At 44.3% G+C, this 18535-nt stretch overlaps 1 protein-coding gene across 1 annotated transcript; it reads left to right on the forward strand.

Moving 5' to 3' along the window:
* Nucleotides 1–3007: 3007 nt before the first annotated feature.
* LOC119329183 (amino acid permease 3-like) lies at nucleotides 3008–9442 on the forward strand. Its single transcript, XM_037602186.1, has 5 exons — nucleotides 3008–3277; nucleotides 7521–7754; nucleotides 7880–7973; nucleotides 8065–8422; nucleotides 8512–9442. Exons 1-5 carry the CDS (start codon nucleotides 3145–3147, stop codon nucleotides 9169–9171), a joined length of 1479 nt encoding a protein of 492 aa, XP_037458083.1. The 5' UTR covers nucleotides 3008–3144; the 3' UTR covers nucleotides 9172–9442.
* Nucleotides 9443–18535: the final 9093 nt, after the last annotated feature.

Here is an 18535-nt window from a genome sequence, read left to right on the forward strand (position 1 = left end):
CCACCACAATAAAAGCCAATTCTAATTTGACAGGCTTAATCAATTACCATATGAATTTCTACAAGTACAAAGGTCACCAATATTTTTGGGCTCTTTTTAATCTAACAACCGTAACCAAAACTTCGGGTCCACTAAAGCTAATCACAATGAACTTTTTAATGTAACATAGGAGATTGTTTTTAGATACCATCATACATTTTCTCATCACCGGTTACTTTTGTAGAAAATTGTTTGTGATGGTTTTTAAGACAACATGCCATCACTATATATAAAGCCTATGCCCTCAATTGTAGCCCTATGAGGGTAAAATCTATCAATTTGCCGTAACTTCTTAAGAGCAACCTTTGCAGATTCTCTAAAAAGTCAATATTTAAAACAACTTTAGTAACATTTTTAAAGGCTTTAGAACTAGCGTGCAAAATTGGATTCCCAAAAATGGTATCCTTTATCAGTTTTCCTCTCCTATTTCCTAGGTGTGTGCACGTAACTAATTGATCTTCAGTTCCGAATAGATATAAATCACATTCTCACCGTTAAGCATCACACACTTTAACAACATTTCCTTAGCCGTCCTCTCTCGCTCAACCGACTCTCCTTGAGTTGGAACCTGCACTCCTCCATGTCAAGCTTGCTCTTCGTGTTCTCGTTCATCTCTCACCATCTCCCCAACTTCTCTTTTTGATTCTTCTCCGCGTAGTCTAGCTTTGGTTGCATAACTTCAGATGCAAAATCCTTCTTATCCCGATGAAGTCATCAATCCTCTCTATCAAAGTTGTTGCCTCTCCATCTATCAATTGAATCTTTTGAGGTTTCTTTGGCATATATTTGAATAGTTTTGTATGCTCTTCAATCTATTTTTCTTTTTTGGCCAATGTATTATTGCCACTAAGGATAAAATGGTTGTTTCTTTATCATACTTGGATGATAGTTTTATTGTCTATTATATCATCATGCTTATTACAATGCTCTATTTGCTATGAACTTAATACTTCAAGATGCATGTTGGATAGCAGTCTTGGAGTGGAGTATTAGCTGTAGATCCAGTTGGATAATGATCTATACAGACGTAATGCCGATATGAGATTATTCCATGAAGAATGATCATAGTCAGAAATATAATGTTGCAATTTGATCACTAACCAACTGTAATGATCCAGAGATGCCACTAGTGAACCTATGGCCCGGGGGTCTATCTTCTTATACTGAACACTTTACCAAAAATATTGTTTACCTGTTGTACTATTTCTTTTATTTATATTTTTATCTATATATTAGTCCCTACCATACGGTGCAATTTAATCTTGTAGTTAACCAGACAAGAAGCTTGGCAACCTTCTTGATGTGTTGGGGACAAGTTTGTCTTGTGTTTCGTGTGCATGTACCGATGGCTTTGTTTGCTGGAAGAACTCCTTCTGATTCGATAAATCTTAGTTCGCTACTGAAGGAAATACTTATTGCTAGGTTACTTCACACTTGCACTTGGGGGTTACCCAACCACTCTTACGAGAGAGCAAGCAGTGATCATCGCCGACATGGACGTGTCTGCTCCAGATGCGACCGAGTTCGCGTCCTTTCTGCCGCTGAGAAGGAAGGTGCCATCCGCCCATGTCGTGACTGACTCTGCTCGGCCGAACGATTTTTCGGGGTTTCTGGATGGCTGGGCGCAATTAGAGGCGTTCAAGATGGTGTACGACTCATCGCAACTGTAATGAGCGGGGACAACTCTAGGAACCGCTAACTCTGAGCCTGCCCAAGTCCTATTTGGTGAAATAGCGGAGTAGGACACAATACAGTTTTTGCCCCTCTTTGCATTGATCCGTCCCCCTTTTTCCGTATGCCATCGAACCAACTTAGGGATACGTATGTCATTGAATTAATTTACCAATGCATAGAATGTTTTTGTTGCATACATCATTAATTAGTGATCATGACCATTTTAGGAGGCTATCACGACGGGCATGATCAATGACAATCAAGAGTCTATGCATTACGACTTTGGGGATATCAACTATGTATGATATTAAGCAAATATCGGCCAGTCGTACCAGAAAAAGAAGACACCCATGTAAGAGGTCTAGAATTCTCATCCAAGGAGGATGTTTTGTTGTGTGAAGCTTTTTGACCACAAGCATTGACTCTATATGCGCAAAAGGAGAGGATGGATTAGGAGGGGAAAGGGTGAACAAAAAATTGCTGCTTTGGAAGGAGATGATTGACTTGGAGATGTATGAGCCATATGTCAAATAGGAGCTCGAGCAGGCAAAGACTTTTGCGTTAATTGAGCTCGAGAAAGAGAGTCCGCAGCCAGCCCGGGACACGGAGGCGAGGATCGTGTTGGCCGACGCTTCCCTGTTTGATCTAGAAGGCAAAAAGTGGCTTGAGGTGAAGAAGTAGATCAACACACGAATGTGAATGAGTCATTATTGTATCACCTATTTATGAATTGTCATACTTTTTTTCGGCATATGTGGAATTGTTGAATTGCGCTTGAGTTTGCTTTGTTGCATGATTGAATTGACGATGAATTTGTGCTATATGATGGACGCACATGTATTTGCATTTGGATGTGGTTGTCCCAGAGAATAAATGAGGAGCCATCCAACGCTGTCCGGGCATTCCCCCGGACGCGTCCATAGATGTTTAGGGGGGCATATTAGGTTGTAGATGCTCTTACAACCTCAAATTTTAATTTACCCGCAAGAAAATTGATTAACTAAGCAAGTGTTACATTTATTAGGATTGAATAACTTGATTAAGGGGATCTGCTTTATTGGTTGGTTGAAGCATACTACTGCTACACCAAGCCAATCTAAAACACAATGTTTGACCTCTCCGTGTTAAAGTTGGCAGCTTTGTTGGAACCAAAAACGACCGTGGAAAGGCCTAGTCCGTGCATTTCCAGCGTCCTACGATGTGAACAAATAAACAAAAAGGGAAGTAAATGTTAGGATAGCATACGCGCGTGTACGGCTCACCCCCTGTATATATAGTAGGTCAGGCTCTTCTCTCTGATTGTCATTCACTCGTTCTGGTTCTGGACAGCCACACCACCTACCCATCCTCCCAGCCAGAGGCACGGCACAGCTAGAGGGAGGTGAGGGAGGAAGGGGGAGAGGGACGATCGAGCACTGCACTGACGGAGGGATGACCAAGGACGTGGAGATGGCGGCGCGGAACGGCGGCAACGGCGCCGTCGCCGGCGAGGCCTACTACCCCTCTCCCCCGGCGCAGGGCGGCGACGCCGACGTGGACGACGACGGCAAGCAGCGGCGCACAGGTAAGCAGCATCATGCTCAGCTCAGCTACTCACCTCCTTCAACTCGCGTCGCTGCAAAATTGCACGCCTATCATGTGCCCAGTTCAGCTTCAGCTAGCTTTTCATGGCGCCAAAACCCTACCGCCGGCCGGCGCGGTTGATTTTCTGTTCTTGTGCTATCGCCACGACACGGTCGTGCTGTGCGGCGGTCGCCGCCGTCAGTCGCCGCTGCCGAGCTGGGAAGCATGTGCTGCGCTGTCTTTGTTGGCACTATGGAGTTCGGGTGCGGATTTGCCTCCCGCCGTGGGGGACCGCACGCGAGGCTACTCTCCGCTCGTGTTCAGCGAAGGCGGAAGGCGGAGAGAAACCACCGGGAAGTTTAGGTACTGACGGTCACCATGCTTCCCACCGGTCCTCCCGCCGTGGGGGACCGCACGGTCACCATGTGCCCTACTGCTCGCAAGGGTTGGACGGCTGTCGCCTCACGTCGGTCTCTTTGGTCTCGTTCCATTCCAAATCGGAGGCTTGTGACCTACACCAGATCAGATAGAGAGGAAGAAGAATGCAAAAAAGAAAAGAAAAAAAGAACAAGCATATCGTCTGACGTGCACGTCCCAGCTAGATTTGTCCCGGCACCAATATTTTTCTACCAATTATTAGCTCAAATCAAGCAGAGACGAGTCCACATGGTCGCACGCATGGGTCGCATGTGGGTCGCACGGTCAAACTCGGCCGGAGAGAAACGGCGCACCTGTTCACTGTGCATGGCTATCCTACTGCTGCTGCCCCTACCCCTACCCCTATGCACGGTGAACAGCTGTGCCTCTACTCCGTTCCCGTAACAGCAGCGTGTCTCACCGTAATAGCGCTAGCTAATCAATCAATTTACTGGGGAGAAACGTCGAACTCTTTGCCGTTGTCAGCATCCGGGCGCGCGGGGAGGGTAGCGTGGATGCTCCATATGGAATTTACAGGCGCGCATCTCTGACTGACCTGCGATTGCCCTACCGCCACTTTACAGATTCCTTGACCAGCACGTGTTGGAGGAAAATTAGTATCTCCCCTCAGCTAGCTACCCTTTTTGACGAGAGGAGAGGCGCTGGTAGTAGGCCAGGACAGCGCCGCCCCTGAACGCTGAAGCCACCGGCGTACGTCGACGGTCAGACCGAACGACTGACCCCTGATTGCTCATTCTGCGTGCTAACCTGTCAATCTCACCAACTCGGCGAAAGCCCCCGTTCGGGGCCGGCACTCTTCCCGGTGGTGGTTTCTTGCCCGGCGGAATCTGTTTCCCTCACGCGATGTACTGCTGCTTAAACTGAGCCAGGCCGTATCAGTGTCGCACGGGTCAAGTTTCCCTTTCAGTCGATTCCCTTGGACAGTTCTATGTGGGAATGGAAGTAATATTACTTGCACGCATCCCATGCGAGCAACACACGGAGGCGATATGAGCTTTGACGCAAAATCTGACCCATGGCGTTTGGAAGCACGTCGTACGGCTTGGGCGTGGAGCCACGGATCATATCCTTTCGATCCCTTCAACGCAGCAGATTGTACTATGGCCTATGGGTAAGTATGGAGTAGTAGGACTAGGAGCGGGAAAAAGACGGGCTTGCTTTTGTCGTTTGACTCGAGAAGCTCGTCAGAGACACGGCATGGCCGCCCGAGAGGGACGCGGAGTCTGCGCGGATGAGCTCACCGATGCGATCCGATCGATGCGCCGTAGGGCAGCCGTCTCTGACCTTCGGGCGGGCGCTCGCCTCTACGCGGCCCCGCTACCAAACCATGACTATATGTATGGCCTCTTCCTAGTTTCTACGTAGTAGCTAGGCTTTTATGGCCTCCTTTGATTTTGGTTTAGAGGAATTTCATAGAAACTCTAGAAGATAGGATTCTTATAGGATTTTTTTTCTTTAGAGCCCTTTGGTTCATAGGAATGGATTCTTATTCTTACATAGGATTAGTTCCTATCCTCCACATTTCATACGAAAATAAAAAAGAGCCTAGACTCAATGGAAAAATTCCTTTGGTGTCAACCAAATGACATCTTGTTTCCTATTCCTACTCATACGATTTGAGATACATGCCATCTCATTTTCTACAAGATTCCTATTCCTATGATAACCCTATCCTATGAACCAAAAGAGGCCTTTAATATCCTCTCCTCCTAGCTACCATGAGAGAAAAAAGGAGTCAATATCGTATCCTGGAGTTGACCGGCCAAAAGCAAACGCAGATCATCAAGGGACATTCATGAGGCCTTGTCTTGACATTTTCTTGTCTCTATGAGTAGGTTCTATGTAGTACTGCCTCCGTCCTGGTTTATTGGTCCTCATTATAATCTGTGTCAAATTTTAATCATAAATTTAACTAACAAAATATTCATGTTTGTTATAAAAAATTATGTCATTGAAAACTATGTTTAAAGACGAATCCAACGATATTATTTTTGTTGACATGCATTAAAATTTTGTCAGTTAAGTCTTTAGTTAAAAATTTGCATAAACTACAAAGGAGACTAATAAATCAAGACGGAGGTAGTAGGCTGCTATCATCTTTTGATCATATACAAATAGAAATAGGAAAGCGTAACATTATAGCGCAAAGTTACACACAATTTTACTCAGGTAGTAGTATAATGTGAGGCCTCACCTACATGCATCTTTGATTCAAAGGGATTTCGAAGTGTAATCCTTGGGTTGTTTTATTTATACCATTGAAACTCATATTTTAAAATCACTTTTTTTTTGCGTGTCATTCCATAGTATTTTAAAATCACTTTATTGACTCCAACAACTTAGAAAGGTTATCCTGTTTTTGCATTGATCAATCAAACATCCTTTCAACCATGTATGATACAAGATGACACGAAACTGCAATTCTACATATCTATTGCTTGGGTTACACAACCTTGTGAACGAAAGGAGCCCTAAGTATTTTTTATTCTTCTCAAGGTCAGGATTTCCTTTTGACATTTACGAAGATAACATTGGAAAGTTAGACCTTTTGAAAATGTAGGCACACATGGGTTGAAGATATACACATGTCACCTCATTTGTTCTTTTAAGATCTTGTGATTGTGAGAAAATAGAATTGTTTGACTTGTTCAATTAAGTTCAACTTTGAACTTGCAAATTTTTTGGCAAGAAATTTTTTTTGTACTCTTCCGTTGAAGGGTTGTTTTTATTTTTAGACTAGTTTTAGTTTTAATTAAGGTTTATTTGTTTATTACTCGAAATTAAACCAAGGATCCTGGTTGAATTATTTTTTCTAAAATTAATACACCAATATACAAAAATAGTATTCATACTTACCATGCGCAAAATATTACTTTTTTGTAATTTTGTTTACTAGTGGTTTGGATGGATATATATTCATCCAAAAGGCCAGTCGCTAATATGCAAGTATTAGCAATATTTGACGCTTTTTTATATATAGGAGTATCACATTATGTTACTGATTGGACCCTTTATTTATGTTCTCTGTTTGATCCACACACAAGTGAATGGTTTTTCTGTCGAGGCGGAGCCATGGCCCATGGCCAGGCTACGCCAAGGGCTGCAAAATTTCAGTAGCATTTACTAATAGTTTTGTGATATTCCTAAGAGATCTGTGCATAAATTTGATCCTAGGCCTGGGGTTACAACCATAGTATCCCCATGCCTCTTTTGTGCCCCGATCACAATAGGTTCATGGAAAATGTTGGTGTGTTCGTGATATCCTGCAAGAGTTTGTCCACCTCTATGTCTTGAGAATTACTCATCCCAAGATAATGTTTTGGTAGTGAAATTGCCAGAAAATGTTGAGCACGCAAATTACTAGATGAAGCATAAACATGCAAATTTCAGCTAAAATCATGTCCGTTTGTGCGCTGTTCTAGGAAACAAGTTACATACGGTTGCAATATGTTTGAGACTATCATACTATTTCCTTCATAAAGCACACAAAAATGGCACAAGTTGGGTCAAAATTGTTAGGTTCATACATCTTGCAACAATGTATACATTATTATGATTTTTTCATGACTTCTAACTGACATTTCCACACTGCTAGAATACGTTACTCTGTAGTATGTAGTGCAAATCATCGTTATATTTTTCCTTGCGAACTTTGGTTGATTTTTGTTAGTGCTAGAAGTTATCAAAATGCAGAGTGTTTAAACTGAAACCGTAAAGTTTCAGCAGCAATTACGACGACCGAACAGTACTAGAACTTCCAAGATGGTTTCCTGCAGCAACTGACTGACAGCCAATATGTTGAGCAGGGACGGTATGGACAGCGAGCGCGCACATCATCACCGCCGTCATCGGCTCCGGCGTGCTCTCCCTCGCCTGGGCAACGGCGCAGCTGGGCTGGGTCGTCGGGCCGATCACCCTGATGCTCTTCGCGGCGATCACCTACTACACCTCCGGCCTCCTCGCGGACTGCTACCGCACCGGCGATCCGCTCACCGGGAAGAGGAACTACACCTACATGGACGCCGTCGCATCCTACTTGAGTAAGTCTCGTGTCCCTCTCCTGGAATGCAACCCAACTGACCACCGAGGAGCTTCTTCCTGAATCCAGATTTGAAGACGCATGGCAGGACTAACTGTGCTGGTGTGTGCTGCTTTGTGCGTGCAGGTCGCTGGCAAGTGTGGGCCTGTGGCGTTTTCCAGTACGTCAACTTGGTCGGGACTGCAATCGGGTACACGATCACAGCGTCCATCAGCGCGGCGTAAGTCGATTCATCATCATCTGAAAAGGTTTCAATGTCTCGTCCGAGATTTTTCGCGTGTTGAGTGACCGGATGATCCATCCACGAACAGTGCTATAAACAAGGCCAACTGCTTCCACAAGAACGGCCGGGCGGCGGACTGCGGCGTGTACGACTCCATGTACATGGTGGTGTTCGGGGTCATCCAGATCTTCTTCTCCCAGGTGCCCAACTTCCACGACCTTTGGTGGCTCTCCATCCTCGCCGCCGTCATGTCTTTCACCTACGCCTCCATCGCCGTCGGCCTCTCCCTGGCGCAGACCATATCGGGCCCGACCGGCAAGGCCACCCTGACCGGCACCGAGGTTGGCGTGGACGTCGATTCGGCCCAGAAGATCTGGCTCGCGTTCCAGGCGCTCGGCGACATCGCCTTCGCCTACTCCTATTCCATGATCCTCATAGAAATCCAGGTGAGCAACCGCTGCATGGGAAAGTCCTCCCGAGGTTGACGATGTGCTGCTTCGGTACAAGGCTGAAAGAATGAACCTGTTGTACGTAGGACACGGTGAGGTCTCCGCCGGCGGAGAACAAGACGATGAAGAAGGCGACCCTGGTGGGGGTGTCCACCACGACGGCCTTCTACATGCTGTGCGGCTGCCTGGGCTACGCGGCGTTCGGCAACGGCGCCAAGGGGAACATCCTCACCGGCTTCGGCTTCTACGAGCCCTACTGGCTCATCGACTTCGCCAACGTGTGCATCGTGGTGCACCTGGTGGGCGCCTACCAGGTGTTCTGCCAGCCCATCTTCGCCGCTGTCGAGACCTTCGCCGCGGCCACCTGGCCCAACGCCGGGTTCATCACCCGCGAGCACCGCGTCGCCGCCGGCAACGGCAAGCGGCTCGGCTTCAACCTCAACCTCTTCAGGCTGACGTGGAGGACGGCGTTCGTGATGGTGAGCACGCTGCTGGCCATCCTCATGCCCTTCTTCAACGACATCCTCGGCTTCCTGGGCGCCATCGGCTTCTGGCCGCTCACCGTCTACTTCCCCGTGGAGATGTACATCCGGCAGCGCGGGATACCGAGGTACACGACGAGGTGGGTGGCGCTGCAGACGCTCAGCTTCCTCTGCTTCCTGGTGTCGCTCGCCGCGGCGGTCGCGTCCATCGAGGGCGTCACGGAGTCGCTCAAGAACTACGTCCCGTTCAAGACCAAGTCGTGAGGATGGGAGTTTTTGCATGCTGTCAAATAATTGGCCGTCGACAATGCTTGTTTGTGTGTGATGGGAAACCATCGTCGGCTGGGTGCGTCGGTGGGGGGTTTATCCCGTGTTACGTACGCCCGGCTGTGTTGCTCAGAAACTCGAGGAAGGGAGAGATGTATAGATCACCCTATATCCTACAGGCTGCAGATGTTGGTCCTCACTTTATGTACAGAAACTTGAGCTCACACAAAAACTGGAAATGTTTAACCGGAACGAAGACTTTATCTAACTAGTAAGGATGCACGTGCACGAACGTCTCAATAAACATGTGTATTTTGAAACAACAACATGTATGAATTTAAATAAAATGCACACAAGTATTAATTCAGTCTTTATGCGCCAAACATATAACGATGCGCTTAACATGAGTAAAGAAATATACATAGTTGGACTCAAATTCTGATAACCTGCCATTTTTTTTTGGAGCCGAAACCGTAGTAATTTTCATTAATTAACTAAATATAGTACACATATTACAAATCATGCCCAAAACTAGTGGGTCAACCGATGCCCTTTCTATGAAACATCGAAACGATTACAGGTGACGTGTTATCCAATTACTGATCAACGTGGCCTTCTCTTGCTTAGCTATAATACTGATAATCTGTAGGCTTTCTCTCAGATAGAATTTTCAAGAATCTAGGTGTATTGGTGCCCTTCTGAAAATCTTATCGTTCCTTGTCAGCCAGATGCTCCAGCACCCCGTAATAACAATCTCCATTGCAATGTCTGCAGGTAGTTGACCCAGAGTGAGGAGTATTTCATCATAGGTAGAGATGCCTCTGTCTTTGAAGGTAGTGATTGAATTCCAACATGTCCAAGCAAACTGACAGTCCCAAAATAGCTGGATAGTAGTCTCTTCAGTGCCATCCCCACATAAGGCGCAACTGTAATCCTCAAGATACATACTTCTGCGGTGTAGCATATTTCTAGTACTAATCTTGTCATGAAGAAGGAGCCAGAAGAAGATTTTATGTCTGAGTCTGCATGCCGTTTTCCAAAGCATCTTAAAGATGATGTGAGCTGTGCTTGGTCCCATGAGTACTTTGTAAATTTCATGGAGGAAAATTTCATAGAACTACCACTAGCAGACCAGTAATCTCTATCAGTTGTGATTGCTCTGCTCATGATGATCCCTTCAATGTCATTGAACTGGTTAAAAGCTTGTAGAGATAATGGTCTGTGGAACAGTTGACTGAGGTCTTCTAGATGTTGCACATTTCCCAGAGTGATTTCTTTGTTGATTGCAAATGAGTAGAGCTCTAGATATTGAGTTTGCAGTGGGGTGACTTGCCAATTATCTGCCCAAAATCTTATAGTGTCTCTAGTGCCAGCTTTACAAACATGTAGTTGCCTGAAAGTTGGAAGAAGCTTGAGAATTGCTTTCCACCAAAAGGATCCAATCATTCTTTCTCCACGTAATGAGTTTTGGTAGTATGTTTCCCAGATAATATTCACCCATGGAATATCAGCTCTGTTGAAGAATTTATGCAGATATTTCATGAACAGAGTTTTATTATGGGTGTGCAAATTAAGAACTCCAAGGCCTCCATGGGATTTTGGTTTGCATACTTGTTCCCATGAGATAAGTGCAGCACCTCTGTCCTGTGTACCATATTTCCTCCAGAAACAGTTCATAAGGTAGGAATTTATTTGCTTAATCACAGTCTTTGGAATCATCAGAGTGCACATGAAGAAGGTTGGCATGCTGGTAAAAACTGACTTGATGAGAGTAAGTTTATCCCCAGTGGAGAGCAAAGTGGAGCATCCCAGAAGCCTGTTTTCAATCCTCTTTAACATAGGCACAAAATCTTCAATTTTTGGTTTGACAATGCAGAGAGGCAGACCAAGGTAAGTGTGGGGAAGATTACCAATCTTACAGCCCATCAGATTTGATAACTCTTGCATCTTCTCAGGAGGAGTGTTGATAGAGACCATAGTGGATTTAGAGTAGTTGATCTTAAGCCTAGTGTAGTCTGCATAGTAATTAAGCAAATTTTTGATTTGTTGAGCCTGCCTGTTGTCTGCATGAACCAACAAAATGGTATCATCTGCATACTGGATAATAGGATAATCTGGGCTAGAGTTGTGTCTCAATGGGGGGCTGACAATAGAATTGTGCATTGCTTCATTGATCATGGACTGAAGAACATCTGCAGAAATGAAAAATATAAAAGGAGTGAGAGGATCTCCTTGCCTCACACCTTTTTGTACAGAGAAATTGTTTGCTAGGGATCCCATTAAGTAAAATAGAGGAAAACCCAGTACCATAAATCATCTTAATCCACTTAATCCATTTGGCTCCAAAGCTGAGGGAAATACTTACTCTACTTTGCTGCATCACCCTTTCCTCTTCAAGGAAAAAACCAACGCAAGCTCAAGAGGTAGCATACCCCTACTTTGTCACTGGGTGAAATCACGCAAGATTGAACCCAAAGCTAAGCACCTCTCCCATTGCAAGAAAAACCAATCTAGTTGGCCAAACCAAACCGATAATTCGTAGAGAAATACAAAGATATCAAATCATGCATATAAGAGTTCAGAGAAGATTCAAATAATATGCATAGATAAGCTGATCATAAATCCACAATTCATCGAATCTCGACAAACACACCGCAAAATAAGATTACATCGGATAGATCTCCAAGAACTGAAGGAAATATGCCCTAGAGGCAATAATAAAGTTGTCATTTATATTTCCTTATATCATGATAAATGTTTATTATTCATAGGGATGGCACCCGCAGGGTATGGGTACGGGTAGAGCTACCCCATACCCTTACCCGTCCGCCCTGAGTTTACCCATCACCCATACCCATACCCGTCAAGGGTACAATTTTTTCCCATACCCGTCACCCGATAGGGTATATGGGTACCCGCGGGTAAAAATACCCGCGTTTACAACACATCAATTGAGTAGAAAATAGTTGTAAAAAGCAGCATATAATCATAAATTATTAATAGGAACACATTTTAAACAACAATGTACAACAACATATTGTAACAACAACATATTCTCATAAACAAAAATACTTGCCTATAAAGTGACGTATAAAAATGTTAAACAAGAACACATAATCATAAATAACAACACATATGCATACACTTTAAGTTAACGAAATCATGATAAATTATAGAGATAATTTGAATATACATTAGACTTTTTAACTAGCGTGATTAGGAGGGGAAATGAATACATTGGGATATTAACGGAAACCCACCTGTCAACATTTTAGATGGGTACATGGGTATGCGGGCATGGGTTATACGATCCCATACCCGTACCCTATCTACCCGATGGGTATGCTATTTTCCCATTTAAGTACCCATGGGTAATTTTCTGTCCCATACCCTTACCCTAATAGGGTTTTTACCCACAGGGTATGCGGGTAAGGGGTACCCATTGCCATCCTTAATTATTCATGCTAGAATTGTATTAACCGGAAACTTAGTACATGTGTGAATACATAGACAAACAAAGTGTCACTAGTTTGCCTCTACTTGACTAGCTCATTCAATCGATGATGGTTATGTTTCCTAACCATAGACATGAGTTGTCATTTGATTAACGAGATCACATCATTAGAGAATGATGTGATTGACTTGACCCATCCGTTAGCTTAGCACGACGATCATTTAGTTTGTTGCTATTGCTTTCTCCATAACTATACATGTTCCTATGACTATGAGATCATGCAACTCCCGAATACCGGAGGAACACTTTGTGTGCTACCAAACGTCACAACGTAACTGAGTGATTATAAAGGTGCTCTACAGGTGTCTCCGATGGTGTTTGTTGAGTTGGCATGGATCAAGATTAGGATTTGTCACTCCGATTGTCGGAGAGGTATCTCTGGGCCCTCTCGGTAATGTACATCACAATAAGCCTTGCAAGCAATGTAGCTAATGAGTTAGTTACGGATGTAGCATTACGGAATGAGTAAAGAGATTTACCAGTAACGAGATTGAACTAGGTATTGAGACACCGATGACCGAATCTCGGGCAAGTAACATACCGATGACAAAGGGAACAACCTATACCGTTATGCGGTTTGACCGATAAAGATCTTCGTAGAATATGTAGGAGCCAATATGAGCATCCAGGTTCCGCTATTGGTTATTGACTGGAGACATGTCTCGGTCATATCTACATAGTTCTCAAACCGTAGGGTCCGCACGCTTAACGTTCGGTGACGATCGGCATTACGAGTTTATGTGCTTTGATGTACCGAAGGTAGTTCTGAGTCCCGGATTTGATCACGGACATGACGAGGAGTCTCGAAATGGTCGAGACGTAAAGATCGATATATTGGAAGCCTATGTTTGGACATCGGAATGGTTTCGGCTGAAATCGGGAGTATACCGGAGCACCGGGAGGTTACCGGAACCCCCCGGGAGGTATATGGGCCTTAGTGGAAAAGAGGGAGAAGAAGCAAAGGAGAGGGCGCGCCCCCAAGCCCAATCCGAATTGGGAGGGGGGTCGGGCCCCCTTTCCTTCCTTCTTCCCTCTCCTTCCTTCTCTCCTAATGCCAACAAAGGGAAGGGGGGGGGGGATCCTACTCCCGGTGGGAGTAGGACTCTTTTGGGCATGCCTAGAGAGGCCGCCCCCTCCTCCACTCCTTTATATACATGGGAGGGGGGCACCCCATGGACACACAAGTTGATCATTGATCTTTTAGCCATGTGCGGTGCCCCCCTCCACCATAATCCACATCGGTCATATCGTAGTGGTGCTTACGCGAAGCCCTGTTCCGGTAGCAACATCATCACCGTCATCACGCCGTCGTGCTGACGAAACTCTGCCTCGAAGCTCTATTGGATCATGAGTTCGCGGGATGTCACCGAGCTGAACATGTGCAGATCACGGAGGTGTCGTACCTTCGGTGCTAGATTGGTCGATCGTGAAGACGTACGACTACATCAACCGCATTGTCATAACGCTTCCGCTTACGGTCTACGAGGGTATGTAGACGATACTCCCCCCTCTCATTGCTATGCATCACCATGATCTTGCATGTGCGTAGGAATTTTTTTGAAATTACTGCGTTCGCCAACAGTGGCATCCGAGCCAGGTTTATGCGTAGATGTTATATGCACGAGTAAAACACAAAGGAGTAGGTCCCATGCTATTGTTCCGTTGAATTTTAATGCGTTCCTAAAGAAAGCTAAGTTGAAAGATGATGGTAGCAACTACACGGACTAGGTCCGTAACTTGAGGATTATCCTCATTGCTGCATAGAAGAATTACGTCCTGGAAGCACCGCTAGGTGACAAACCCGCTGCAGGAGCAACGCCAGATGTTATGAACACCTGGCAGAGCAAAGCTGATGAATACTCGATAGTTCAGTGTGCCATGCTTTACGGCTTAGATCCGGGACTTCAACGACGTTTTGAACATCATGGAGCATATGAGATGTTCTAGGAATTGAAGTTAATATTTCAAGCAAATGCCCGAATTGAGAGATATGAAGTCTCCAATGAGTTCTATAGCTGCAAAATGGAGGAGAATAGTTCTGTCAGTGAACATATACTTAGAATGTCTATGGTGATGCACACGCAAGATCATATACTCAGAAGTTAATATTTCAAGCTGTTGGGGAACACAGTAATTTCAAAAAAATTCCTACGCACACGAAAGATCATGGTGATGCATAGCAACGAGACGAGAGAGTGTTGTCCACGTACCCTCGTAGACCGTAAGCGGGAGCGTTATGACAACGCGGTTGATGTAGTCGTATGCCTTCAAGATCGACCGATCCTAGTACCGAAAGTAGAACACCTCCACGATCTGCACACGTTCGGCTCGGTGACGTCCCACGAACTCACGATCCAGCAGAGTGTCGAGGGAGAGCTTCGTCAACACGACATGTGACGACGGTGATGATGATGCTACCGAAACAGGGCTTCGCCTAAGCACCGCTATGATATGACCGAGGTGGATTATGGTGGAGGGGGGAACCGCACATGGCTAAGAGATCAATGATCAACTTGTGTGTCCATGGGGTGCCCCTGGCCACGTATATAAAGGATGGAGGGAAGAGGAGACCGGCACTCATAGGGCACGCCCAAAGTGTGGAGTCCTACTAGGACTCCCTAGTCCTAGTAGGATTCCACCTCCCACATGGAATAGGAAAAAGGGAAGGAAGAAGGAGAAGGAAGGAAGGGGGCGCCCCCTTTCCCTAGTCCAATTCGGACCAGTTCATGGGGAAGGGGCGCGGCCACCCTTGAGGCCTTTCTCTCCTTTCCCGTATGGCCCATTAAGGCCCAATACGAATTCCTGTAACTCTCCGGTACTTCGAAAATTACCCGAATCACTCGGAACCTTTCCGATGTCCGAATATAGCCTTCCAATATATCGATATTTACGTCTCGATCATTTCGAGACTCCTCGTCATGTCCCCGATCTCATCCGGGACTCCGAACAAAATTAGTTCATCAAATCACATAACTCATAATACAAATCGTCATAGAACATTAAGCGTGCCTACATGTTCGAGAACTATGTAGACATGACCGAGACTCATCTCCAGTCAATAACCAATAGCGGAACCTGGATGCTCATATTGGTTCCTACATATTCTATGAAGATCTTTATCGGTCAAAACCGCATAACGATATACGTTGTTCCCTTTGTCATCGGTATTCTACTTGCCCGAGATTTGATCGTCGATATCCTCATACCTAGTTCAATCTCGTTACCGGCAAGTCTCTTTACTCGTTCCGTAATGCATCATCCCGCAATTAACTCATTAGTCACAATGCTTGCAAGGCTTAGAGTGATGTGCATTATCGAGTGGGCCCAGAGATACCTCTCCGATACACAGAGTGACAAATCCTAATCTCGATCTATGCCAACTCAACAAACACCATCGGAGACACCTATAGAGGATCTTTATAATCACCCAGTTACGTTGTGACGTTTGATAGCACACAAGGTGTTCCTATGGTATTCGGGAGTTGCATAATCTCATAGTCAGAGGAACATGTATAAGTTATGAAGAAAGCAGTAGCAATAAAACTAAACGATCATTATGCTAAGCTAATGGATGGGTCTTGTCCATCACATCATTATCTAATGATATGATCCCGTTCATCAAATGACAACACATGTCCATGGCTGGCAAAATTAACCATCTTTGATTAACGAGCTAGTCAAGTAGAGGCATACTAGGAACACTCTGTTTGTCTATGTATTCACACATGTACTAAATTTCCAGTTAATACAATTCTAGCATGAATAATAAACATTTATCATGACATAAGGAAATATAAATAATAACTTTATTATTGTCTCTAGGGCATATTTCCTTCAGTCTCCCACTTACACTAGAGTCAATAATCTAGTTCACATCGTCATGTGATTTTAACACCAATAGTTCACATCTTTATGTGATTAGTTCACATCTCCATGTGACTAACACCCAAAGGGTTTACTAGAGTAAATAATATAGTTCACATTGCTATGTGATTAACACCCACAGAGTGATCATGTTTTGCTTGTGAGAGAATTTTAGTCAACGGGTCTGCCACATTTAGAGCCGTATGTATTTTGCAAATTTTCTAAGTCTACAATGCTTTGCACGGAGCTACTCTAGCTAATTGCTCCCACTTTCGATATGTATCTAGATCGAGTCTTAGAGTCATCTAGATCGGTGTCAAAGCTTGCATCGATGTAACTCTTTATGATGAACTCTTTGTCACCTCCATAACCGAGAAACGTTTCCTTATTCCACTAAGGATATTTTTGACCGCTCTCTAGTGATCCACTCCTGGATCACTATTGTACCCTCTTGCCAAACTTATGGTGAGGTGCACAATAGGTCTGGTACATAGCATATCATACTTTATAGAACCTATAACTGAGGCATAGGGAATGACTTTTCATTCTCTTTCTATTTTCTGTCGTGGTCGGGTTTTGAGTCTTTACTCAACTTCACACCTTGCAACACAGGCAAGAACTCCTTCTTTGACTTTTCCATTTTGAACTACTTCAAAATCTTGTCAAGTATGTACTCATTGAAAATATATCAAGTGTCTTGATCTATCTCTATAGATCTTGATGCTCAATATGTAAGTAGCTTCATCGATGTCTTTCTTTGGAAAACTCTTTTCAAACACTCCTTTATGCTTTCCAGAAAATTCTACATTATTTCCGATCAACAATATGCCATTCACATATACTTATCAGAAATGCTATAGTGCTCCCACTCACTTTCTAGTAAATACAGGCTTCACTGCAAGTCTGTATAAAACCATATGGTTTGATCACTTTATCAAAGCATATATTCCAACTACGAGATGCTTGCATCATTCCATAGATGGATCGCTGGAGCTTGCTCACTTTGTTAGCACCTTTGGGATTGACAAAACCTTCTGGTTGCATCATATACAACTCTTCTTTAAGAAATCCATTAAGGAATGCAGTTTCGACATCCATTTGCCAGATCTCATAAAATGCGGCAACTGCTAACATGATTCGGACAGACTTTTAAGCATCGATACGAGTGAGAAAATCTCATCGTAGTCAACACCTTGATCTTGTCGAAAACATTTTGCGACAATTCGAGCTTTATAGATAGTAACACTACTATCAGCGTCCGTCTTCCTCTTGAAAATCCATTTATTCTTAATGGCTCACCGATCAACGGGCAAGTCAATCAAAGTCCATACTTTGTTCTAATACATGGATCTCATCTCAGATTTCATGGCTTCAAGCCATTTCGTGGAATCTGGGTTCATCATCGCTTCCTAATAGTTCGTAGGTTCATCATGGTCAAGTAACATGACCTCCAGAATAGGATTACCGTACCACTCTGGTGCGGAACGTATTCTGGTTGACCTACGAGGTTCGGTAGTAACTTGATCTGAAGTTTCATGATCATCATCATTAACCTCACTAATTGGTGTAGTAATCACTAGAACTGATTTCTGTGATGAACTACTTTCCAATTCGGGAGAAGGTACAATTACCTCATCAAGTTTTACATTCCTCCCAATCACTTCTTTCAAGAGAAACTTCTTCTCTAGAAAGGATCCATTCTTAGCAACAAATATCTTGCCTTCGGATCTGTGATAGAAGGTGTACCCAACAGTTTCTTTTGGGTATCCTATGAAGACGCACTACTCCGATTTGGGTTCGAGCTTATCAGTTCGAAACTTTTTCATATAAGCATTGCAACCCCAAACTTTAAGAAACGACAGCTTTGGTTTCTTGCCAAACCATAGTTCATATGGTGTCATCTCAACGGATTAGATGGTGCCCTATTTAACGTGAATGCAGTTGTCTCTAATGCATAACCCCAAAACGATAGTGAATGCAACA

The sequence above is a fragment of the Triticum dicoccoides genome, chromosome 7A (assembly GCF_002162155.2).
Source record: "Triticum dicoccoides isolate Atlit2015 ecotype Zavitan chromosome 7A, WEW_v2.0, whole genome shotgun sequence".
Taxonomy (NCBI): domain Eukaryota; kingdom Viridiplantae; phylum Streptophyta; class Magnoliopsida; order Poales; family Poaceae; genus Triticum; species Triticum dicoccoides.

Coding starts and splice junctions, on each gene's coding strand:
- LOC119329183 (XM_037602186.1), top strand. CDS start 3,145: ATGACCAAGGACGTGGAGATGGCGGCGCGGAACGGCGGCAACGGCGCC. Junction 3,278..7,520: donor CGGCAAGCAGCGGCGCACAG/GTAAGCAGCATC, acceptor TATGTTGAGCAG/GGACGGTATGGACAGCGAGC. Junction 7,974..8,064: donor ACAGCGTCCATCAGCGCGGC/GTAAGTCGATTC, acceptor ATCCACGAACAG/TGCTATAAACAAGGCCAACT.